At 35.2% G+C, this 26,912-nt stretch overlaps 1 protein-coding gene across 12 annotated transcripts; it reads left to right on the top strand.

The window, feature by feature from the left end:
* Window positions 1-1,615: 1,615 nt before the first annotated feature.
* Window positions 1,616-26,418, top strand: LOC110775896 (uncharacterized). 12 transcript variants are annotated; one of them, XM_056834021.1, is made up of 14 exons: window positions 1,619-1,855; window positions 2,556-2,620; window positions 12,904-13,014; window positions 14,837-14,939; window positions 16,477-16,545; window positions 16,627-16,751; window positions 16,870-17,030; window positions 17,363-17,432; window positions 19,538-19,592; window positions 20,242-20,325; window positions 24,046-24,084; window positions 24,581-24,682; window positions 25,666-25,712; window positions 25,980-26,418. In XM_056834021.1, exons 3-14 carry the CDS (start codon window positions 12,923-12,925, stop codon window positions 26,077-26,079), a joined length of 1,047 nt encoding a protein of 348 aa, XP_056689999.1. In that variant the 5' UTR covers window positions 1,619-1,855; window positions 2,556-2,620; window positions 12,904-12,922; the 3' UTR covers window positions 26,080-26,418. The 12 variants fall into 12 exon arrangements, 9 of the variants coding, with proteins under 9 accessions (XP_056689997.1, XP_056689996.1, XP_056689998.1 ...); XM_056834023.1 differs by lacking the exon at window positions 12,904-13,014 and adding an exon at window positions 5,952-6,031; XM_056834022.1 differs by lacking the exon at window positions 1,619-1,855 and adding an exon at window positions 1,980-2,053.
* Window positions 26,419-26,912: the final 494 nt, after the last annotated feature.

The following is a 26,912-nucleotide window of genomic DNA, read 5'->3' as shown; positions in this document are numbered from 1 at the left end:
ATTAAATAATAAATCTAATTTACTCTATGACCCACCATCCTATTAAACAAATAATTCCATTAACCCACCCCACTGCTCACCCACCAAAATGACATCGTCTCCATTTGTTTAATTATTAAAATATCTATCCAGCCCCACTTGGTTTATTATTTTATTTCATTCAATTCTTTTTCTTAATACCCGTGCCCTGCCAAGTGTATCTCTTAAATAAATACGGAGGGAGTACTTAGTATTAGATTAAGCTAGTTTTTCATTTTAGATTTCTTTTTTCTTTTTTAATTATGAGAGTGTTTGTTTATGGATGAAATTATGTATGCGTAATATTAATAATTAATTAATATAAATATCTACGTGGCACTTAATTATTTATCTACGTGGCACCCGACTTTTTAATTCAAAATTAATTTTGAAATCTTATTTTTCATTGGCAGAAACCATTAGATTTCCTATGTGGCGCTCTAATATTGGATTAATATTTTATTTTAAATTGAATTTTATTTCTTTTATTTTAGATTAGTGTTTGATTTTTGATGAATTTAATTTTAGATTTATTTTTTAATTATCAGAGTTTTTGATTTTAGATGGAGTTGTATATATTAGTAAGTAATTAATTAAAATATCTACGTGGCACCAATTAATTATCTACATGGCAATCAATTTTTTAATTCAAAATAAATCAGAAATCTTATTTTTCATTGGCCGAAACCATTGATAATTCTACGTGGTGCTCTAATAATTCAACAAATATGCCTATTGGATTAATGTTTGATTTTAAATTGAATTTTATTTATTTTATTTTAGATTAATCTCCATCACCCTCATTCATTTTAGAACACAGATTAAGACTATCAGCAAAAGTAAACACAATATCATCGAAAGTAAACACAACATTGACAAAAAGTAAACAAAAAATTAGCAAAAGTAAACACAACATCAACAAACGAATAAGATTAGAAAACCTAATTTAACTTGTTCAAAAATAGCTGAGTACCTGATTTTGATCTCGATTTTACAGTGTCGCACAAAAATCTGAAGTAGTTTCCCCAACTTAAACAGTTAGTCTTTGATTTCGCCCCAAAACGTTGACGAACCCCTAAATTGAAGATGGAAATACATGTAAAACGTTAGAAATTTTGAATTTGCGAAGAAATCAACTGTAATTGCAGCTTTTAGTTGACAGATTATAACTAAATTTGAGACAAATGTTTCGGAAATTCGAAGAAAACTGGAGCGCGTAGAAATCTCATATTTTTAGAGAGAGAAACAGTCATAACAGTAGTTTTTTTGGGGAGAGAAAGAAGTCAGCATGTTTTGGAGGATTTAGATTAGATTGAATCTCAGCCGTTCGTTTCATCTCAATCTAACGGTTGTTAGAGGTTCTCATTATAGTAGAGGTTCTCATCTTAAGGGAGGTTCTCACCAGAACCTGGTCCTATATATATACATATATATACATATATAAACATACTTTGAAAATGATTTAAAATATGGAAACACTTTTGGATTTGAAAAATACTTCTAATCGAATTTGGACTAAAACACTCCAAAATTGGAAAAAAAATTCTAATCCTAGCCCTATTATTAAATCCCACAAAGTACATAAACCCCAAAGATAACCCACACAATTAATTCTCTCTCCTTCTTCACTCAAGACCCACAACATTTTTTTCTTTCTCTTCCTCTTTCACGTAATTCCTTCTTCTCTTCTTTCTCTTTCACGTGCATCCCTTTCCTCCTCTTTTCTTTTCTCTCGAACACCAGCCACCACCACCTAATCCACGTTGTTGATGCGCCACCCCCTTGCCGCGCCACCGCTGTCCACCGCCCGCACTAGCCGTCGTTGTTTCCCAGTCAGGTCGGCACCCTTCTTCCTCCCTCTCGTTCTTTCCATCTCTTTTTCCTCCTCTTTACTCCCTGCGCAAGTCAGCCACCACCACCACCAGCGCACGCCACCACCTCTGCGCCACCCGCCACACCGTGCCATCAGCCGTCGACCGCCCTGCTGCTGCGCCTCCCTGCCCGCCGGCCAGCACTTCTCCCCCTCTTTTTTTTGGTTATTTCTTAAACCCTTAAACTAATTAATTTTTTAATTATGTTTTAATTATATAATTCATGTTTTATAGTTTTTATGATTTAATTGTGAATTTCAGATTACATGTTGTGCATAATTAAGTTATTAATTTCTAGATTCTATAATTTGATTGAAATAAGGCTTTAATTATTAAAGCATGAATTTTTAAGGTTTTAATAGTTTTAAAATCATGGTAGGATGACTATAAGTTATTAAACTTATTATTTTTATGATTTTAAGCAGGTTGGATATATTTTGGAGCAGTTTGAAGTTATTTTATATTGCTGAAAATTGTAAATGGCATATTTTATTGGAGTTTATGGTGATTTGTGATCATTAGTGTAGTAATCACTATGCTGGGAGGCTTAGTAATTAAGTTTGGACATTGGGGAATGGTCTAAATATGTTTAGAAGGGTTTGAAGTACCGTAATGTTGCTGTAAATTCATGGAGATTTGATAGGAATTTATATTGATTGTTTTTAGGTGGAGAATTAGCTATAGGCGACTTTTGAGATTGTGAAAGTGGCCTCCCAATTTGTTTACACAAGGTACGTACATACCTATGTGTTTGTGGATGTGGTACTATGAGTAGAAACCATGTTGAATTTATTCATGAACTTGACTATGTGGAAAATTGCATGTTGATGCCTTTGAATAAACACGTTGAGCATGAGAATTATATTATGAGATTTATATTATGTTGGCGTGATTGATTTATGCAAGAATGTTGGTTGGGAACTTATATTATTTATATATTGGCATGGATCATGATTGATCGTTATTGTGATCCCCCGTAAATTTAAAAGTTTATTATTATATTTTAACATATAGTTAATTATATTTAAATGAAATTGGTGAATTTTAGTAATACATATTTAACGTATATTAATTTTATTTAAATGTATTTTAAATATTTAAATGATTTGAAATCAAACATTTTTAGAATCATAATTCAAAAAGATTTGAAACATAGAGACATTTCAGTTTTGGAAAAGTATTTCTAATCGGGTTTGAACTCAAACACTCTCAAATCGGAAAGGGAATCCTAATCCTAACCCAATTATTAAATCCCACAAAGTAAATAAACCCCCTAAACCCCAAAGTTTACCCACACAACAAATTCTCTCTCCTCACTCCTCTCAAGTTCACGTGAAAACCTCCCTCCTACTTTCTGTTCTTCTCCTCCCTCTTTCACGACACTTTGCTACTCCCTCTTCTTGCTGTAGCCACCGTCGACCAGCCACCACCCTTACTGCATCGCCGCCGCCGACCAACCAGCACAAGTCGGTGCCCTTCTTCATCTATTTCCCTCGCCCGTGGAACCCTTTCCTCTTCGTTTCTTTCCTGCTCGCTCGCGCCGCCCAGCCGCACGACCACCTGCCGCCTCCAGCCGCGTCGCCCAGCCCCACAAGCCCCACAACCACCTGCACGCTGCCGTGCCACGCCTATCCACCGGCCAACAACCCTAAACTAATTAATATTTTAATTACGTTTTATTAATCTAATTCATATTTTCTTGAATTACATTTATAATTTTTATGATTAAATTATGAATTTCAGATTACATGTTTTGCATAACTAAATTATTAATTTTCAGATTCTACGAGTTGATTGAAATAAGGGTTTTAAATTATTAAAGCATGAATTTTTAAGGTTTTAATAGTTTTATATCATGGTAGGATGATTATAGATTATTAAAGTTATTGTTTTTATGATTTTAAGCATCTATTACTATATAATAAAAGAGACACCAAGAATGACACGTGTCATTTCCTGGTGCGATTTTTTCCCGCCACGCAAACTACTCCGTTTCAGCTTGAATTCAACTTTTTCGAACTTGGAGCCTTAGACATGCACAACATCAAACGTCCAAACCGTAAAATACCCTCTTCTCACCTCTCTAACACCAAAAACTACAATGAAACACACACTTGCTCAAAAATATTCATTAAAAATGGCATACTACACCCTCTTAACTCAATTGACCCATTTAAAAATTTATCTTATTCATCAACTTTTAAATCTAACTTAATATAAATCGTAAAATACGAAATTAAAATTTTACTAAGTTATATGTATGTCTATTGCCTTACCTTGTTATATCACAAATTAATGTTTTCGTAATACAAAAAGTCTTGCGCGCACAAGGTGTACAATAAATTTATTGTACACCAAGATAACTTTTAGGAAATTTTGTTATTTGCTACCTTAAAAATACACCACTTTTGTATTTACTACCTTATGAAATTTTTATTTTAAATTACTACCTTAAACTTCCAATTTTTTATTATTTACTACCACTTTACAATTTTCTCATTTAAAAATTAAGATATCTCTTTGGTTTCTTAATCCTTTAATGTGATTCAAAGTTCATTATCCTCCTTGCTCTATAGGGATTTCATTGAGAACGACATTTCAAAACAATTCGTTTGATAATTCATATATATTTTAAACTTTTACGTATAATATTTAATTCGTTTTACCTTTTGCAAAATTTTAAAAGCAAGATCTCAATGGAATCCTTACACATAAATCAGAAAAATGGGATTTAAATCACTTAAAATGATTAAGAAACGAAAGAGATATCTCAATTTTAAAATGAGAAAACTGTAAAGTGGTAATAAATAAAAATAAATTGGAACTTTAAGGTAGTAATTTAAAATAAAATTTTCATAAGGTAGTAAATACAAAAGTGGTGTATTTTCAAGGTAGTAAATACCAAAATATCCTAACTTTTATGCAGTTTTTTGTAACTTTAATCTATTTTTCTGTAACTTTTATATTATAAAATTAAAAAGTTGATAGATAAACATTTTAAAGGGTTAAATGATTAATTTATACATTATTAGTGATTTTGAAGAAATAATTTTTATTCAAATGAAAAAATTTATCATTAAAAAATAGATAACTTTTACATATATATAAATGTAACTTTTAAACATTTTGAGTCAACTTTTACTCCGGTGTACAATATTTATTGTACACCCATTATAAATAAGAATTTGTGTTCGTAATATCTAGTTTTGCATGTACAATTGCATGGACATAATATGAAGCATATCAGTTGCGTTGACACATAATCCGTATGCCGTAGTAATTCCATATGTTTACTAATTACTAATACATAAATTATAAATATATTTTTTAGTTTAGCAACAATTCTTTTAAAAATATACTTCGTAATAAGGTGTTGAACTGAAGTAAATCCTCCGTATAATTTATTTGTTTAATTAGGAAGGGGAAAAGAGCAGGAAAATATTTTTAGTATGGTTATTATCAACAGAATCTTTAGATTTATAATGAAAATCAATAATATTTTTCCTAAATTTAAGTGTTTTAATTATTATTTTTTAATTAAAAGAGAGGCGAATCAATGAGTGACATTTGTCATCACCACATTGATTTCCTCTCTTTTAGTATAATATATAGATAGATAGATGATACCGATAGATAAGAGTTACATAAAAGTAGAAACCCATATCGGTTCCGGCAGTAAGTAGTTCCGGACTTCCGGTACTGAACCGCGTTTCTTACTGGTTCCGGGTTTGGAGCCAAGTAGTACCCAACACTTTTGCTTACCCCAAACGGGCACTGATTGATTGATTTGGTGTGGCTTGCTCGCAACCTTACAATCCTCAATAGAATTATTCCCCACTTTCGTTTTCTCTATCTCTGTTAAGCTGTTGCTGCAATTTCACAATTTGAACACAACTACAAAATTCACCCAAAATTCTAAAATCATATTCTTTTCTCCCAACAATCAGGGCAAACACATAGACATTCAAAAAAAAAAAAAAAAATTCAAAACTTATGTAGAACACCAATGATTCTCACTGCAAATTCAAATTCTTTGAAACCATAAAAAAACTATGAAATCAGCGTCACGCCTGAATGCTTTTCCCTCTGGCATCATTATCGTGGCTGGGAATTTCAAGAAATCTCAATCTCAATCTTCTAAGGTACATGTTTTTGTTTATGGGTGGTTTTTTCTTTTTATTATGTTAATTATATTGACTATCCGCTTAATTTTAGAGGTTTAGTAGGTTATATGCATATGTATGCGGAATGTCGATAACATTTGTTGGTTAACACCCTCAAATCTATTATCTATTACTATATACTAAAAAAGACACCAGGAATTGACACGTGTCAATTCCTGCGATTTTTTCCCGCCAAAACCACTTTACCAAAAAAAAGTGCATTTGTTTTATTTTGTTTTTATTCTCTACCTTTTATTATAAACTATTTATGTATGGAAACAACTTTTAGTTTATAAATTATGGCAATAATAGATATGTAATAATACTTATTTTAAATTAGTAATATTTTAGTCAAATCACTATATTATTAATGAAAAATATATCACTCAATATTTTGGTCTAATTGTTATATTAACATTTTAAATATGCATTAGATGAATAAATTTAAACGAGTATGTTAAAAATGTTATAACTATGCAGTATGTTAAAATATTTTGTGAAAAAATATATCAAAATCCGTGCGTGCACGGGATCTAATCTAGTTTGGTTATATAACCTGGTGTACCGTGCATCCTGCGCAAAACGACCTAGTTTTAAGCATTACTCTATCCGTTTCGAAATAATGGGACGGTTTCCTTAAGCGGGTGTTTCGAAATAATAGGGACAATGTGCTTTATTCTAATTTTGGTATATGACTCGTCATTTTTAATGAATTCACACTACTCTTTTCCACTTCACTTACAATTTTCCACTCAATCTACTTTTATATTATCTTTTTACTCATAACTTTCCACCCAACCTATTTTTGTAATCTTCTTTTTTTACCCCACTCCATTCAACCTAATTTTTTTTATTATTATTTTCTTACAAACATTTCACTTTTCCCACATTTATTTCTTACATTTCGATCATTTATCTTGGTTATTGTGAAATGCGTAAGTGTTCCAATTATTTCGAAACGGAGGTAATATTTACCTTCCAAATAATTAAAAAAATTAGATTTTTAGATATCCTTTTTTTGGGTAAGGAAGTTGAATAGAATCTTTTCAAAATATTTTAGTTGGAAGTTAAAAATAAAAGGCATTTATAATAATTATCTATCCTAAATTAGAGGATTTGATTTTCTATACATTTAAACGTCTTTATCATTCCATGTTTGTTGTTGAAAGAAAACATATTTCTTATTTTTTCAAGTGTTTTGGTATTTATTTTTTCTTAATTTTTTTCATGTGTTATGGTATTTACTTTTCTAATTTTGTGTTTTGTATGAGCTTAAAGCGATGACGTTTATTAGATTATAATGTAGGTAATTTTGTTAGTATGTTTTATTTGAGTTTGTGTTATAAGTTCTTTGGGATTGAATTATATGTTTTTTGGGTTTGAACTACATGTTCTATGGGTGTATATGTTCTATGAGTTTGAACTAAGTTCTTTCTACTTTAGTCTGGAATGCTCTTACACTTGTTTACGAATTCTTTGTTTTTATTCACTAAGTTGATGATAAGTTTGAAGATTTGTTTGTATTTTGCCTTTATGTTCTTACTATTGTTTATGTTCTTTGTAATTATCCCTTATGTTCTTTCATTTAAAAATAGGGTGCACGGTGAGCACTGTGCACCCGGGTGCATAGACCACATATTGGGTGAACACCCCTTTGCTTCCGGAAAAAAAAGTCACATGTACGCTTTTAAGGTGTCCGGAAAAAATGTCACATATTGTAACTCAAAATGTTTTCTGTTAGTAAGGTCAAATTATTGTATACAAAGTATAATTTTTGAGTAATATTGATTCATTTACGTAATTACAAGTATGATTTTGGAACCGGAGGGAGTAACTATGTGGTGAATTCTATGTTGGTTGGTATTTTTTAATTTTTTTTGATATTTGTATACTTGTATGAATACTGATACTCAGTTTGTTTCAACATAAACAATTTTCACGGGAAAACATCATGGGGAAAGTAGGTATCTTTTGGTTGTTTCAATATGAGAAAAGTTATAAAGAAAATAGAAATGAAATGGAGAGATGGATAGGAGGGGAGAAAATAAATGTAAGGGGATAAAGAGGAAAACATGACATTCCATTTTTTTTTAAAGGAAAGTTGTTTTTCACCTTAGAAAAATTATTTTCCACCTCTAACAAAGGAAAATGGGAAAATCGTTTTCCGGGAAAGTATTTTCCGTCAAAACAAAAACTAATTGGAACAATGTTTCTAAGATGGAAAAGTACAACCAACACGATTTCTTTGTCTGTAGATTGAAATGATTTGTATTGCAACAGTTTAAATGTTTCTTGTACAAGATCCACAACGTTTGAGATTTATGTCACAAATTTCAGTCTTCTTGTTATCTTCAATGGAGGAATGTTAAGCTTGCTTGTTGTTGAATACTGTGAAAAGTGATTAAAGGGTCAAAGCCTGACCTTGATTGATATTCATGCATGCATATATATATAGACAATATAGTACATCAAACTATCCTAATTAAGGTAACTCTATGTTTAGGAAACAATCCTAAACAATAGCAATTACGTTCTTAAAACATATCATCCTTAATCCTAAACTCTAAGTATAGGAAACAATCCTAAACAATAACAACTATTTTCCTAAAACATATTATTACATCTCAACACCCTCCCTCAAGTTGGAGCACGAGGTTAAAAAATGCCCAACTTGGCAAGAAGATAATCAAATTGTTTCTTTCCAAGAGCTTTTGTAAAAATATCCGCCAATTGTGTAACAGTAGGAACATATGATGGAGCAATCAAACTATCTGTTATCGCATCCCGAACAAACTGACAATTAACCTCAATATGTTTGGTGCGTTCATGAAACACTGGATTTTTGGCCATATGAAGGGCTGATTAACTATCACAAAAGAGCTTCATTGCCTTTGGGTGGTGCACACCCAAGCTCATAAACAACTCCTTTAGAGCTCACATGTAACTGCTGCCATAGCTCGGTATTTCGCTTCTGTAGACGAACGTGGCCAAAGTACGCCACCTCTGTTTTCCCGAATTCACATTTTGTTTCATTAGCAAATAACGGGTGCTTCTCCAGCAGTGATAAGACTAGACTCATTTGCTCAACATGTTCGGTCTCACATGTACTGTAAACCAAAATGTCGTCAAAGAAAACAAGAACATACTTTCGTAAATAAAAGTGAAATACCTCATTCATGAGAGATTGAAAAGTTGCGGGTGTGTTCGTGAGTCCGAATGACATCACCAATAATTCATAATGACCCTCATGAGTTCAGAATGTCGTCTTATGTACGTATTCTAGTTTGACCCGAATTTGATGGTAGCCCGCGCGAAGGTCCAACTTTGAAAACACACGTGCCCCATGGAGCTCATCAAGTAACTCGTCAATTACCGGGATGAGATATTTATCCGGCCCTGTTTCCTTGTTAAGGGCACGTTAATTCATGCAAAACCTCCACGACCCATCTTTCTTCTTCACCAACAACACCGAACTAGAGAACGCACTAGTTGAGGGCCTTATAATTCCTGCCTCTAACATCTTACGAATCAGTTTCTCAGGGTACCTATACTGTCTCACTCCCACGGGGTGCCGCCCTCCCTCAAAAAAATGGAATGTTCATGACCGCGCGAGGAGGTAAATTGGCAGGAAGCTCGAACACTTGCTGGAAATTAGCCAAAATATGGCACAAAAAGGTGGGGTAATCCTATTGAATGCCAGTATTACATAATAATTCCCTAACTCCAGGGGCAAAAAGTCCTCCTACACCTCCACTTCATTGTTTAATTTCAGCTTCATTCCCTTGCATATCCCCTTCCCCTTTACTACCTCCTCGTTCCCCAAAGATACCCCGAACCCAACCGACTTTGTAACTGGCACCTGTAATTCTTTCACAACCCGGAGTGAAATGAAATTATGTGTTGCTCCAGGATCAACCATGACCACCACTTCACCCCCTCCTACTCCCCCTATCATTTTGAGGGTCTTGGGATTAGTCAGCCCCACAATTGAATTAATCGATAGTGTGGCTGGAAATTTTGTATCTTCCGGCGCCTCCAGCAACTGGAACTCGGTGGTATCAACCCCTCCATCATCTTCCTCCTCTTCTACTAACAACACGCTCGCCTCCCTATTTTTGCAGATGTGACCAATTCCCCATCTCTCATTGCACCGAAAACATAGGCCTCTCTCCTTCTTATCCTGAAGTTTCGCTCGGACAGTCGCTGTACCTCGCCGTAGAACCGGGAATTTGATGCAGTTGATCCGGGTGGTTGGTGGTTGGTGTTGGATCCTTGAGATCTTGTTGTCGAGGTCAGTTTAGAGTTTGTTTGAGGGAGTGGGTTGTTAGAGTATAGTGGTTGGAGGCTAGATTGTGGGTTTGGGTTGAGGGTTGGTTTGTGTTTTGGGCTGAGTTGATTGGGCATTTGTTAAAATATGAAAAGGGTCCGTTTCGGTTGAATCCAAATCCCCCTTCTTTACCTGGTTCCTCTCTTCTACCCTAGGAGCTAAGTCCATGGCTTGGTATAAGGTGTACGGGTTCATCTCCTCCTTTAGGCCATTCACATACTGTTCCATCACAATGCTCTACGACACGTCTTCAAGCGCGACACCAAATCGATGAACCGACGAGTATAGTCGGCCATAGTGGTGGTTTGGGTGGTGGCCAACCATTGTTCGTGCAAGGTGCCAACATTGGTGGGTCAAAATTTCAACAAGACTCGTATCTTTAGCTCCGCCCAAGACCTGATCGAGTTCCTCCGTCTCTCAAAAGAGAAAGGCGCCTCCCCTTCCATTGATACAACCGCCACGTCGAGCTTCTCCTCCTCCGGCAACTTATAAAAAGGCAAAATATTTCTCTTCCCTCAATATCCACCCGTCGAGGTCGAGTTCTTCGAAGAATGGCATGTCTAGTTTCCTATACTTCTAATGGCCCCCTTTCCCACCGCCATCATCGTCCTTCCCATTCCCGCGGTGTAGATGGGCACTAGATGGTACCCAGAAGAATCTACTTCCTATTTCATGCTTCCTATTCCACGACGAGTCTGTTGGCCAATGAACGTTTCTTGGTTCATTTTCGTCAACTCCATTTGTGCACTTTGATCTTCCTTGTAAACGAACGACTGCTGCTTCCACCTGTTGCGTGTCTTTGGCTCTCTTGGCCGAAATTTTTTCGGCCACGGCCTTCTGGAAGTCTGCCCGAGCCTTTTGGAGATTACTCTCTAAACTCCCTATCCGTTGTGTCACCTCGGCCATACCCGTCTCTAGGGCTTCGACCCTCTGTGTGTTTGATGAAACCATTGATGAAACCATGGTGACATATTTATCTCTCTCTGGGTTCGTACCGCTCTGATACCAAGTGCAATACCCTTGCTGCCTACACCTGAAAATACCAAGCAAACAACCACTACTACAAAAATGGGCAAAGAGACCTCTATGCAAAGAACCGTTAATCGACATAACGGGTCTCTTTTATATAAGAGATCCAATATTAGAGATAACGGGTCTCTAATTTGTACTAGGGCCCGCTAATTTACCACAAGAAAATAATAAGAGATCCCCTAACTGTTGTGACGGGTCTCATACTCTCATATATACGCTGGGGCTTACTAGTTTGCCACAATAAAAAAACAAAAGATCTCCCAACTCACCTAACGGATCTCTAGAATTCAGCGGCCCACTACTTTGTGATATGAGGAAAAACAAAGACCCATCAATTGACTTCACGGGTCTCTTCTCTAGCCCATTTTTTTACTTAAAAATAAATTACAAAAGCCTCTCTCTTCTCACAACTATGCTTCTTTTGATTATTTACATTCCCATCTCATCTTCTCCCTCCTCGCATAAAATCGCCAGTTAGCCATGGTAGTTTTTTCTTCACCTTATATCTCTTTGTTCCTCACATTTCAATCTCCTGTAAATCGATTTTTCATGTTTTAATTAACAAGCGAGTGGACGGCGATGTCGCAGCAGTTGTAGCTTGTAGGAGACACCGTGTCGAAGAGATCCAATAATCGAGAATCGATCTTGATGCTTTGCTTGACTTCTCTATTGGTGAACTTGTCAAGATTTTCCCTGCTTTATTCGTAGAAAGCTAAGTGTAATGGTTTTCTTCTTCTTTTCTTTTGTTTCATCGATTAATGCCTAGATTTAATTGATCTAGTTCTTTAGAAACTAGGGTTTTAATTGTGTTGAAATTGAATTGATTTGAGGCTAGAGACAGTTTATATGTGCTTGGTTAAAGTTAAGAAATCTTTGAAGCCTTTAGATTCGTGCTCCATGCCTGTTCTTTTTGGTACATTGTTGATTTTGCCCTGTTGATTGTATTGCTTGCTTTTTATGGAATCCAGATTTTGATCTGCTAATGCTCAAATTAGAGAGTTTGGGGAAATTGTTTATTGAATCCATTATTCATGTGGAGATGTGAAATTATCAGGTGTTTATGATAATTCGAGTAGGTTAGGTTTTGGTCTATAATTATCTAAATTTGCAATTGTGGCCTTGTGAGGGGTTTCGTGGAATTAGAAATTTAGAAGTGTATTAGCTTAGCTACACACCAATTGTTCGAAAAATTCCTAAATGAAATTTATGATATCATGTGAATTTTCACAACCACATAAACTACATTGCACACCCGATTGTCACGAAATACGATTATGCCTTAACAGAAACTTTGAGATTTTTCTAGTTGAAATTTGTTTCTAATGATTAATGACTATCACAAAACATAAATTCTTGACATTTTTGAAGTTAAAATCAGAACTTTAGGCTAACATAGTTGTTAATTTGGACCATTCATTCTTCTTTCATTACCTTTGACAAACTAGTGGATTTGACTCATAGTAATTGATTCCAACTTTGGCGTAACTAGTAGGTTGGGATGCATATTTCATATGATCCTCATGCACATATATACATGGATTCTGAATGCCCGTTTCAGGATATTTTTAAAGCTTGCAAATGTTAAATGTCTGCTACATTATTGGTAAGTCAAACCATTCTATGCAATATCTTACAAAAAACACACGCAAGATGATGCATCTCTCAAATTTATTTGACTATAGTCTTTGTCGTGTCTTCAATTTTATTAATTTTACAATTATACATGAAGAAAGTATCTTTTGGAACTATCTGTAACGGGGAACTGTTGAGTTCATTTTGTTTTAGATTTTGACCATAGCTTTTTAAATGGATGATTTCCCCTTGATGTCTTTTTGTCAATCGTAAAACTGATTACCAACATGTTGTACAGTCTGTTTCAGTGTTTCTTTTTCCATCTTTAACTGCCAGCAGGGTCTGAAGGTCAATAGATTCAACACTTAAGATAATGTTTTACATAATTGAAGTGGGGGGTTAGAAAGAGAGCATTCTTGTCAGTTTATCCTCAATTTCTTTTGTTTTATCTCTCACTCAGCTTGTTTGTCAAGGAAACATCCCTCCCCTTTCTAAGCTTGTTTTTATATAAATATCTTTAAAAACTAAGTAGAACTTTTTATGATCTGAACCCTTGAAACTGCCAGTAAGTGGATATGTAACAGATTTACATTGTCTCAGCACATTAGTGAGTACTATTTAATTTCTTATGCTTACCACTTATACCATGTTGGATGATAATATTTCTTATTTAGAAAGATCAGAGTAGTATTTGCAGCGCGTCGTAATTGAGAGTGCAGTAACCGTACCTAATGCTTAAGCGCTGAAACATTAGATGGTCTGAAAACTAAGGCAGACATATAGTGTGGGCTAAGCCATAGATGTTTGGTTATATGCTTCATTATATGTTCTTTGTTTCTCTCATTCTTTTCCTTCAGCGACATTGATTTTTTCCCTTTTCTGTTCCCATAATAGTTATGTTAGTAACCATTTGCTCTTCTATCTATTTTGTTTTTACTACTGTCAACATATTCTCTTACAGTTACCCAATTCTAATTGTTGTTTATAATAATTCACATTATTATGTGTGAATATAATTACCAAGTAAGATTGTAAAGTAAGGATTTTTTTTTGACAAATTTGCCTCTTTTTACTATCTAATATTGTCAAAATTTACGCAGGGGGCTTATAAAATTTAGCATTCTCAACTGAAACGATGTTAAGAAAATAGAAAAGAATCCAAAAGTTGGGTAGAAGTAACCACATTATTTCATTTGTATACTATGGCTGTTACAGTCTCAAAGGTTATACATAGTTTTATCTAGACTAACGTGTTTTGTTTTCGAATGAGTATAACATAAGTAGGAAAATGTTATTCCCTTGTCAGTGTAATTAAAGAATTATAGAGTTTTGATTGTTGTTACTGTAATTACACTCTTGTCATGCTGTTAGATTTTTGTCTAAAGGTGGTTTTAGATTGTAGGCAATTAAGTAAGATCACTCTCTTAAATTATAATAACATGGTCTATTCAATGATAGATTAGGCAGGACAACCTTAGTTGGGTGTGCGTGTTTTGAGTTAATTGAGTTTGACCTGTCATGTGAATTGTGGGAGAGATTGATTCCAATTGAAGAACTTAGGCTGCTTTGGTAAACTGGTAGCTGTTGTTTGTTTTTTGTAGTGTGGTGGGTCTCTTCCTTTGTAAATCATCTTTGTTACAATTGTATATATATTACTTATATAAAAAAAAGGAGTGGAACTTAAAAAGAACTCAAACATAAACTAGCAACTTGAGGCTACCTATCTTGGAGATAGTGACTTTACGTCATAAGTGTCAATAAGGCAGTTTGTTCTTTGTTGAGGCTTTACCTGTTTTGTTAACAATTATAGAACAATGCATTTGTTTAACTACTAATTTTTCTACTTATTACAGTTTTTTGAAGAAACTTATTCATCGGAAAATGTGGATGAGGTTAGAAACCTGCGGGTCGAGTATTTGCTCAAGCAAGAAGCGGATGAAGAAAACAAAGTTGATGGTATGAAAATAACTCCATAGTTTCGGTTTCAATTGTTAGTAAATTGGTGTGAATGATTATATTTTGGGACTGGTTTTGTTTTACATTTTCGGAAACTGCGACGTAAAGCTTTGACGTTTATGGATCTTTGACGTTATGGAAATTACAATTAATGTAAAAGCTTTTGTGTTTTGAGCATTACTTTTTTTTTGGTAATATATGAATTATTATGAAATTGTTCTCAAATTATTACAAATTATATATTATAGCAGCAGGTTTGGTTTTATGGGTTTAATGCCTTCTAGTATCTATAGCATTGCAACCCAGCAGGTGTAATTTCAGGTTATATATGATGGTGTACGTATTTCGCAGCTCTTGAAGGTGTAATATATATTAATGTTGAATTGGTACATCTGGTGTATTCGCAGGTTCAAACCTGCTATTATTGATTATTTTTTTTGATTTTTTTTTTTGCAAAGAGACCCGTTAGGTATAAAAATGGCTCTTTAGTTATAATAATAAAAAAATTCAAAGAGACCTCATATCTAACATATGGGGTCTTAATTTGTAAAATATTAAAATATTAAAAGTAACAAAGAGACCCCCTATCCTATATACGAGGTCTTAATTTTTTGAATTAAAAGAATAAAAAATTCAAAGAGACCTCTTATCTTACATATGAGATCTCAATATTTTTAACAAACAGATCCCATATCTCTAAAAAGGGGTCTCTTTCCCTTCTAAATTATTTTCGACCAAGTTTATATAAGAGACCTTCTTTCTAACGTGAGGGGTCTCTAGCTTTTAACAAACAGACCCCCTCTAAATGAGGGGGTCTCTTTATCAAAGAGACCTTTGATATAGAGACCCCTTGAAAGGAGGTCTCTTATGCCATTTTGGAAGGGTCTCTTTGCCGTTTTTTGTAGTAGTGAACACAACAAGAGATAGAAAGATGGAAGCTTTGATTACTGAATTCCCAGAAAGGTAAAGTTGGTTACAAAACAGTAGCTTGAGGCTACTACTATCCATAGCAGTAACTTTAGGTTACAAATCTCACTTTACTTCTCAATACACAATACCCTTCTCTATCCCTTTCATTCTACTTATATGCTCAAGGCATTTAGGCAAGTACATTACATTAATTAGGTTGTTTGTCCTCATGCTGCTAATGGCTTCTACCCCTGCTCCTACATATTGTTGTTGTTGGTTCCCTGCAGTGCTGTTGCTGATTCTTCTTGTCTTTTCATGTGTCTTCTGTTGTAGACCAAGTGTATAGCTGGCTTGGAGGTACTGTCCATTACACCTAACCACTTCTCTACTTATTCCCTGAAGCTACCCATAGCCGTATTTATATAGTCATTCCTCGAATCCCTGCAGTGCCCTTCCATTAGTCTGTTCATTGTAGTTTCACTTTCTATTTTTGGGAATAATATCCAAGACTGTATTCAAGTTTTCTATTGTCAGATAGTTTGCAACTTTGCTTCGACTGATCACTAATGTGAATGCACCTTTCTTGAGGAATATTGAGTTGAAGTTGACCTAATTTTCCCTTATGTAGGACTCTGACCCACCTCCAAGGATCACAACAAATGTTCAGCAGAATTTGCAATTTTTGAAGTTGTGGAAGGTACTTATGTTTCCAGCGTATGAACAGATCTGGTTTGTTATGACGATCAGATCTCCAATCTCCAGGTAATTATTTTTGTAGGAATTCCAGAAAAGCAAATCCTGCACACCTAAGCCAGCTACTAGCTATCGTCGGAAGAAGGTGGAGAAGGAGGACCTTCCCCCAGATGCAGAGCTTTATAAGGATCCAACCTTGTCACTCTATTAGTAAGTTTCCCCGTGGATATAACCTAGAGTTATTTTAGCCCCCGTGGATATAACCTATAGTTATTTAGCTTTTGCTTCTCATCTGATGAAGATACTTCGGTTCTAAAATTCAATGCAGTACAAGTCAGGTTGTTGATAGTGCTGTACCTGTCTTGCTTGTTGATGGTTATAATGTTTGTGGCTACTGGGTGAAACTAAAGAAGTATTTCATGGGTGGACGACTTGATGTAGCTCGGCAAAAGCTAGTTGATGAACTTGTCCAGTTCAGCTTGGTAAGAGGTTTGTGCTTTGCTTCTCAGATTTGTTATTTGCTGCATATCAATAATAATTTATTAGTCACATTATTAAGGGTGTTTTAATTTCGAAATCAACAAGCTTAATGCAAAAAGTTCCAAAATTGTTCCTTGATGTTGTACATCGAATTTTGGTTTCTAAAGAACAAATACCTACCTTTAGCTGTCTGCTGTATATGTTATCTCTAGTTTGCATGTATTTGTGTAATGTATCAACTTATGCATAGTAGTTTCGAATGGAATGGCTTGCTTTGGTTGCAACTTTTCAATTAATTCTTCATAGCCACCATTTATTTCGTAATTTTGAAAACTTAACAGAAGTTAAGGTGGTGGCTGTATTTGATGCTATGCTGTCTGGACTACCTACCCACAAGGAAACTTTTGCTGGGTACGTTCTTCTAAAGCTCAATTGGTTTTGCTCTTTTTATTAGTTTGTTGTAGTTTTTCTAATCATTGGTAAAATTCAAGATATTGGGCATTCTCAAGCATCGTTATTATTATTATTTTGGATAAATAGTTGTAATAAGCTTGAACATCTAGGCTTGAAGCTGCTCTTTTGTATATTGATACCCCTTTAATCTGAAATAGGTTATAAGTATTATATCAGAATAATTCAAGTGTGTGAATGATAGCTCTGTTACTTGAAGGAAAACAGTAGAGCTAGAAAGCAACCAGTAGTGTTGCCTGTGGTGTTTGTCATGAATGCGCTGCTGAGTCTCTGTTAGATCCTATAGAGGTTATAGAGTTAGATCCTATGTTATTACGATTTAGCCACTGTATCAGCTGTGATATTGCTCCCAGCACAATAAAGATAGATTTTTCCTCCTCTTTTTTTTCTAACAGCATGTAGCCACTGTCAATGGCGGATCCAAGTTCTTTTCATTGAGTAGGCTGTAACTAATATATACTCCGTAATCTTTGTTCAATTGTTTTTTCTACTTAACTAAACGACTTAAGAAAATGCAATAATAGAATAAGTCCTGTATGATAAGGTGGCGTGCATATATATATTAACAGAACGATAAGTTGATATAATTTTAGTTCTCCAAAAAGCCAAACAAAGTCAAATCGGATAGAATTAGATTTTCAAAAAGGAAGGAAGGAGATAGAAAAACATGAAAAGGCCAAAACTGGAGCCAGAAAATTAATTACAGTGCTAATGCAAATGATGAAAAATGGGCAAATTGGCAAATTGGCAAATGCTTATGCAAACTGTACTTCATTTATTTTATTAACTTAACAAATGCAAGAAAGGGAAGAAAAAGTGAAGGCTAAAAACTAAAAACATTATGACAAGAGTCTTGTCATTGGTATCGAACACAGAATCAAGGAAATATAGTTGCTGCATTAAAATCAACCGAGCTGGCTCAATTATCAGTATCATATCGTGAAAACTGAAACGTTAATGGATTCGTGGGGAAGGTCATGGCCACTGTGATATTGCTCCCAGCCTCATATCACCTCTGGGCTACCCCTGCATTGATATTCTGCACTTTATCTTTTCAAAAATATTATTGTTAAATTGTTTAAAAAAAAAAAAAGCCCCGGTATAACCATCGGGAGTGGTCCTATAGTGGGAATAGATTCATATGACATAGGGGGGTGGCTAGTTAAATAAAAACTACAGTTATTAGTAAGGGAAATGGAGAAGCTTTTTGTCGTGGGAATGAGTGGGACTTGCATTTCAGAAGACCATCCCAGACCCAGAGTTAAGGAGCTTGCTTCTATGTGTGATCACTTGAGTTTTCAGATAAAGGATGTAGAGGACTCCAGGGTGTGGATGGGGGTTCTTTAGGTGAGTTTTTTTGCAAACCCTTTCTTAGGTTGTTTGAATAGACCCCCGAAATATTTAGCCTATCCGTTAGTCAATTTTATATGGTAGGTGGAGGTCTCTCTTAATTTTTAAGGTGAGAGCATTCGTGCGAAGAATTGGAGGTTATTGGTAAGGATCAACACGAATTATATGCTCCAAAAATAAATGCTGAGAATGACTGTCTCACCAGACATTTGCTTGCTTTTCTGAGCTAGTGGGGAGTCTTGTTCATATGTTTTACTTCATTACGAGTTAGCAAGTTTGGGTTCGTCCTATGCATACAAAAGAGTGGTTGCAAATTTGTTTTGGGGAAGGAGAAGGTTCTGTCAAAGTTGCACTTGGCTGGAAATGCTGGAATGGGATGGGACGCTCTTATCTTTTCTACAGTTTGCTTTCCCTTCTTATTTATTATGGAATAAAATAACTTTGTTTGCGTCCCTTATGGCTAAGGCACCTGGAACTTTCAAAGGAATTAGAAAGTAATTGGGCTAACTTGTAAATATTTTGTCATTCACTGTGAGGACACCTTGTCCTCCAGCTGTATCTCTCTCTTTGTCATCATATATTTTCTGTTTTGAAGGCATCTTGAGGATGTATCCTTCTTGACTTTGACTCTATTTTGTTTGTGTCTCCTATGTTCAGTTTGCCTTCCCTACAATTGTTAATTTTTCATTTTGCAGGGTGGACATAGTTTTCTCTGGGGATTCGTGTGCTGATTCATGGATAGAAAAAGAGGTACATAGATTGTTTGCATACTCTTTGCCTCAGCCTTTCGAAAATTTTAACGATTAACCATCCTGGCCGAGTTTCCCCTCTTCCTCTTTCTTTTTGTGTTTTCCTTTTATGTTGTATTTGGATATTTTGGTTAAGCTCTTCCTTTGATCACCGTTCCTGTTCTGTATACAACCAAATAACCTGTGTTTAGAAGAGAAGTCAAGTCAGAATCGTCAGTGTGCTACACGTTAGATAACTACTTCCATGATCAGAAATGATGTACTAAAGCCCCAATCCCATTCACATAAATATATGAGTCTTACATGTCAATCTGAGTAAAATTGTAATTTTCTTTTTAAAGCTACAGGGTCCTATCTATGTGGATCTGAGCTTGTACTTTCATTCTATGAATTATCGTTTTAAACAAATCTACCTTTCCAAAATGATATCTATCGTCCATGCTACATCATAATTCTAGCTTCCTTTATAAGTGTTATTTAGTGTTTTTAAGCGAGGAAGAATTAGCAAAGTATTTAAACCCGTACTTATTTTTCGTTGTACTCCGAGGCTAAATTCAATTGACCAGATGCACTACCTGGAATTGTTACTTCTCAGTTCCCTGTGCTTAGCATAATTTTCCATGTTGTGTATTCCTTATTCGTGAAAACAGGTTGTTGCGTTGAGGGAAGATGGCTGTCCAAAGGTTTGGGTAGTGACATCTGATCATGCCCAACAACATGCAGCTCATGGAGCGGTATGCATTCTTCTCTGTCTAAATTCTAAGCAATAAGGGTGTGAAATGTGTAGAAAAAGAATGACAGAAAAACGAAGCTATAGTATTAAGAAAAGGTTTATCATATTCTATAACGTCCTCCAATCATACCTGTCCCTGGTAGAACCGTAAGGCTTAAACTGTATGTAGGAAATAAAATAGATGATATCTAAGGCCGGGTGTTTTATTTTCTAAAGCACACTGGCAGTTCCTTTTACTTAATTTTGACCAATATCTACTGAAGGGAATCTGACTTGTTATGTCTTGTCAAGAACATTTTTGTTGACATCATATCATTTTATGTTATCTTAATAACTAACAAACTATCTCCCCAAACCCTCACACATCAGGATTAATAATGGACACCAACTGAAGAAAAAATAAACTACAATTGTCAGACTTCAACTTCAACCTTTGCTAACTTCTCAACTTTCCTATATAGGAATGAAAACCGCAGACTTAATTAATCAATCGATCAGTACCCAAATTGTGTCTAAGCCGGTTCGGGGTTTTGGTAAAGCAATAACAAGTCCATTGTTATCGAATCCTACTTCCATAATGGGACATCTAAAGGTTGAATCTTTCCTCGAGGCCTTTTGTTCTCATGCTTGACACAACATGTCAAACAACGAGAAACAACTTATGCTACTTCCTTTTTCATTTTGGGCACCAAAACATGTTCTTTAAGTCTATACAAAGCTTATCTCCTCCAGGATGTACCAAGTACGGCGTACTATGGGCTTCTTCCATGACCTTCTTTTTTATCTCTTCACATTTATGGGATACACACCATCTACCCTTATATCCAACACTACCATCATCATGGATAAAAAACGTGTGGGAGAGGGAAGAGAAGAAAGACGAGGAGAGGAGAGGAGAGGAGAGGAGATACACACGGTGGTGGTAGCGGCGATTGACCACAAAGCAGGGTAAGCACGAGCAACGCAAATAGCATCGGCAATACTAGTACGATGGAGCACGAGGAGGAAGAAAAGAATAAGGGTTTTGTTTTGTTTGATAAAGTCAAGATTATTTTCTTAATTTAAATAACTAAGAAATATTAACTTAAAATCTTTTTTCAAATTGTTTTCGGTTTTCCTTCTTAATACATGTAAACGGTTTGTTTCCTTGTTTTTCTTGAAATAAAACACTTCGTTCTCTTTGAGACCAAAATAACTTTTATAATATTTATACCTTTGTTTAAAACGTAACATTATCTCTGAATATTTAAAATATGAAACTAGGTATATTTCCAACATAAAATAAAACGACACAAAAATATAGAGTATCTTTAGGTGCGGGAGATGAAGCCTTTTTTTTGGGTTTATACTCGTAATTTTGATCTCTCATTAGCTTCAACATAATAAGGAAAAATTAAAAAAACAAAACTTATAATGGTAGCGTGCCACGTAGTCAGGTTACATGTTGCACCAAGTATTTTACCGGTTCGGTGCATTATAAGCGAATGGGGTGTAAAGGTTGGATTATCAGATAATAATAGATAGGTTGGATTACTAGATAATAATAGATAAGTTGGATTATTAAAAGCGAACCGCTCAAATGTTGGATTATTAAAATCAATTTTTCCTAATTTGTTTTTCCTTTCTAAATTGATTCGCAGCAGGGGACAGGTTATAATCTTTACCATTTTTACCTTCTTTTCTCTTATCCCAGCAGTTAACTTCCATAATATGTTTTTCCCCTCTGAACTGAGTCAATGTAGAAGCGTGTAGCACGACCTCTGATGAAAATTTGTGTTGAAATAGACTATACATGCAACCCAATTTCAACATCATTCTTATTCTTTGGGAAAAGTTAACATTTAATGCTCTGAGTGGTTTGTACATATCTCATGATGCTGAATTATCTCTCTTGTCTATATGGAGATTAGAGGAGAAAATTAGGACGACAAGTAGGAGAAAGTTCCACATTTTTAGAGATCAATAGCAGATGGTCATTGTCCTTTTCACAAAATATTTTAGTATATTCTGATCCTGTCAAGAGGCTGGGTGCATGTCAGCTGATTAAATTTCCCCTCTGAACTGAAAAGGGATGGGCAATTCATGACTTTCACGTGGGGCAAAAACTGTCGAGGTTCTTTGAGTCATGTATGAAAACTGACCTGATTTATTAAAAGAAAGGAAAAATGTGGTTTGTCTCAAGTAGCATTTTTTTGGGGTTCACAATATATGCATGCTGAAATATGGTATGAAGGACTAGAAAGATCTGGTGAGAAAAATGTGAACCAGAGTGAATTTCAGATTGAATGACTTGACTGCTGATTTTAATCGCGAGACAAAGTGGTCTTTGGTATCTCGTTCATGACCAATTAGGTTTATTCGTAGATAATTTTCCTACCCTGGGTTAGGATTAATCCTTTCTCTTCTTGAGATTTCTTTGTCAGAGTTTTCATGTAATTTCTTTGATCCAAGCAGTGTTCAGTTGTCCATACAAATATGTGAGCTGAAGACCAAGGCCAAAATCAGTTCTCAGTTGAGTCTTAGAGAAAATTGAACCTTATGCAGAAGCTACGTTAAGCTTTTGCTGTTAAAGGATGAGCTAGTTCGAGATCAGATATGCATGTTTGTATCCTTAGCTAAAAAACTTTGAGCTTTTATTACTATTTTAGTTTAAAGCTAGTATTTTTTAACATTAAACATAAAAAAAAAACCCACTTTCTTTTTACACCTTAGTTAATTTTATTTTAATTTACCACCTTAAAAATTAAAAAATTTAATCCGGTTAACAGTTTCCGTCTAATGATCCGTTAGTTGGCCAAACTATTCTTTTACCCTCTTTTTTCCCACGATTGCCATTTTTTCTCTACTCCATTTTTCTCCTAGCTCCATTTATCATCTTCTTCATACCCATCTGCCCAGAAACAACTGCGCTAAAAACAATTAAGGAAGCGTGAGAGGCGGTGGCGGTGGTGAGAGGTTGGATGACGAGGGTGAGAACTAGAGTAAGGGCTTTGAGGGCGGAGGATTTACCGGATTTTTGAAGCCAGCTGATCGGAGGATTTAAGCGATGGCGTGTTTTGTGATGGTGTGGTTGAATTTGGAGGGGGTAAGGGTGGTGGAGACTGGAGAGGGTGGTACGATTTTGGGGGATTTGGAGCTGATGAGCTCACAAGGTCGGCGACAGAGACTGACTGGAACTCGGCGGTGATCAGGGCTCACCAAATAGAGTCGACGGCCATGCTTGAGTGGGTGTTGTTGAGGTCAAATTTCATGAAGACATCTCGCACTAGTCGGATGATTTGGATATCCATATCATATCATTAAATAAGCTAAAGTTAATAATTTTACAGATTACTCAGTAAAATGCTCAAAATAGAGGAGATATACGTGACACCATTGTTGTGAAAGAGGAATGAAGGTAGTAGGAAAAAATGGAAGTAGACAAAAAAAAAAGGAAAATCATGGGAAAAAGGAGGGTAAAAGAATAGGTTGCCAACTGACAGATTCTTGGACGGCATCCGTCAACCAGTGTCAAAAACCAATTCTTTTAAATTTTTAAGGTGGTAATATATAATAAAATTTAACAAAGGTGTTAAAAAACAAAAGTGGGTTTTTTTAAGGTGTTACAAGGCAAAGTATCCTTTAAGGAATAACACAAACTTGTATGTGCATGCATGCATTTGAAGAAGAATTACATTTTCTTGCTTCTATAATAATTGATGTTGATTTCGCTCATTTTCAGGGAGCATTTGTTTGGAGCAGCAAAGCACTGGTTACTGAGGTTAGCTATCAAACTGTCATCTCTTAATGCTATTTGGCTATTTGCTCTTGTTTGCTCCATGTTATTTGTCCACATCTATTAACAATGAAAACCGCCACATCTACACTGTTACCGTCTAGTATTCTCATCAATGCAGTCCCATCCATGCAACTCATTCAAGGCCATCTTCATCCCTGACAAAGACTCTTCTAAGCCTCTCACCTCCTCCAGCTTCCTTTTGGCACATTGACTTACATTCTTCCTCTTCCACTAAGATCAAGCTCAAATTCTCCTAGATGGCAACAAAACCCCAAAGACTACAACCTCTAGTTGGTTGGAAAAGGCTACTGCATCGTATTGGATTGTCTTCACCGACGTTGCTGGGAAAAGTGTTAGAATATTTGCATTGTTTTTGTAGATGGTTCGGGGATTATTAGGGTTGTGGGGATAGAGTTGCTGTTAGCGTTCAAATTTATAAATTTTGTACCTTGACTTAAGGTTTGATAAAAATGAGAAGAATTGGCAGCAAGTGGGACAAACGGGAACCTGGCGGCTGGCGCGCAACGCCAGAACCAGCGCGTGTCAAACAGATTCCATAGATCTTGACAAGAAGATCAAGGTATTGTGTGTTTCGGAGATTCATCCATACTAGAAGTTTCGAGAAAGGAAAAATAAATATATTTTCCAGGAATGAGTGTGAAAAGTAACATACTTGTTATTAGGAAACACCTAAGAATGAATATAGCTTGCACATGGAAATTAATTATCTTCTTCCTAAAGGCAACAATGAACGATTTATTTCAAATTGCATAGGATTGAGGAAAATATTTGCTTTTGCGATGTCATAGAGAACAAGTCATGGACATGGCATATATGTTTTGGGCATTTGAATTTCGCTGGCCTAAAAAAATTTCCATGGATGAACAGGTGGCATGGATTCCAAGTCATTGAAAACCCTACACAAAATTTGTGAATGTTGTACAGTTTCCTTTGAAAAATGTTTCTGTGTCCGGAAGAGCAAACTGGTACATAGGACATTTGTGGACTATCAATGTAATCCTTTTTACATTATTTTTATTGAACATTGTAGCATAAATTTGTTAGTGTATACGCTGAATGAAAATCAGCAGCAGTTTATAGAACTAGAAGGCAGATGTAAGTTGATAGTCTCAGAGCTAAGCCTTGTTTAAGACATAGGAAGAGAGAATCAAAAAAGCATGAGTGTGTGGTTACTCATAATGTCGTTCAACTAGTTGTTGAACAAATGTCCTTTTAATTTGCATATTCAGTTGCCATTATGCATCAGCTAGGTTGTTTAACAGTAAGAGTAAGATTAGACCAGGGAATCTTAATGTAAGAGTAAGATTAGACCAGGGAATCTTAATGTATGTGTTTTAGATGATCCGGTTATTCCATGAGGTGTAAATAATAACTAAGCGATCAGTCCTGCATATATGCTTCCAAATGCCTTTTTTTTAGATGAAATTAAAGCCTTTTGCTTTAAAGATACTGAAGGTGCTTTTCTTTTTATGCATAATAGTATCTACTTCTAATAATGTGTTTTCAATTATGTCTCACTTTAGAAATTGTTATGGTTTACAGATTAAGGCTTCAAAGAAGGAGATGGAGAAAATGCTTCAAGAGCAAAGGTAAAAGCAGTGTATTTTAACCTTTTTAGTGACTAGAAGTATTTGTGGTCCTCTCAGCGTTAGTTGTGCATAGTGTTGATGCTAACAACAATGCAATAGCACCTTATCTTGTAGGTGATCAAGGTGCCTAGGTGTATGTGCTTATGACCTTATCTGCGGATTTAGGCTTGATACATGTAGTAATGTTGGGCAAAATAAAAAATGTGTGTTAGATACTTGTTTTTCTACATTATCGACGTACAATCTCATTCCTAAGTTATTTCTCAGATCGACTTCCATGCAAGGGAAATTGCTAAAACACAACCTGGACATAGAGGTTGTAGATGCTTTGAAGGACCTTAAGATGAAGTTGTCCCAGAATGGATAATAACATCCTGTTAGGATTAAAGCTGTAAGTATTTCCTTTGATACATGCTTTGAATTATCGTAAATAGTTATCATTTTTCAAGGATGAAATAAATAATCTTACAGTTGATCATTTTGAACTTAATGTACATAGTCATGGACAAAAGAATGTGATAAGTCTATGATTCCAATCAATTTTATTCATTTTTATTTCTTTTGAATACTTAGAACTCAAAGATCGACTTTTGTACCTCTCAAATTAAATCGTCTCTAGATACAACTTTTATGTATATTATTGGTGTTAGAAACAGCAGATTGTCATTGTTGTAAGTGTGGCCACGAAAGGGCATTCGTTGTGTTATTGCTTTCCCCTTCTCGTTTCATCGTTTGTTTCCCCCTCCTCTATTTTCGCAGCGCATCGAATAAGTAAAAAGGGTATACGTGGTAATATGTTTTGGAAGTTGCATCTTGATGCTATGGGTTACAACTTACAACTGGTACATACATGAATTGTTGCAACCAACATTCTTATGCATAAGTATTTCAAAAGTCTCTGCATGGAGGTTGGAAAGTACATTTCGTCATATTATGCTATGGGTGTAATTAAGCATCTTCCATTAACCTGCTTTGGTAAATAGAATTTACACAACCCTGTTCGATGGCATAATAGTTTTTCGACAAAGAAATTTTGGACAAAAAGAGGGACGGTGTAAAACTGGGAGCTCAAAGACCTGGTATACCCGAGAACTGGTCTCTTAGGTAAAACTGGGAGCTAAAAGACCAAGTATACCCGAGAACTGGTCTCTTAGGTAATAATAAAATACGCACACAACAGACCAGAGATAACAATCACAT

The sequence above is a fragment of the Spinacia oleracea genome, unplaced genomic scaffold, assembly GCF_020520425.1.
Source record: "Spinacia oleracea cultivar Varoflay unplaced genomic scaffold, BTI_SOV_V1 SOVchr0_001, whole genome shotgun sequence".
NCBI classification, from domain to species: domain Eukaryota; kingdom Viridiplantae; phylum Streptophyta; class Magnoliopsida; order Caryophyllales; family Amaranthaceae; genus Spinacia; species Spinacia oleracea.
The sequence above is the reverse complement of the archived record's forward strand: the minus strand, read 5'-3'. Positions and strand labels throughout refer to the sequence as shown.

Coding starts and splice junctions, on each gene's coding strand:
- LOC110775896 (XM_056834018.1), top strand. CDS start 1,788: ATGCGCCACCCCCTTGCCGCGCCACCGCTGTCCACCGCCCGCACTAGC. Junction 16,546..16,626: donor AATTTTTGAAGTTGTGGAAG/GTACTTATGTTT, acceptor TTATTTTTGTAG/GAATTCCAGAAAAGCAAATC. Junction 24,683..25,665: donor ATCTTGACAAGAAGATCAAG/GTATTGTGTGTT, acceptor TATGGTTTACAG/ATTAAGGCTTCAAAGAAGGA.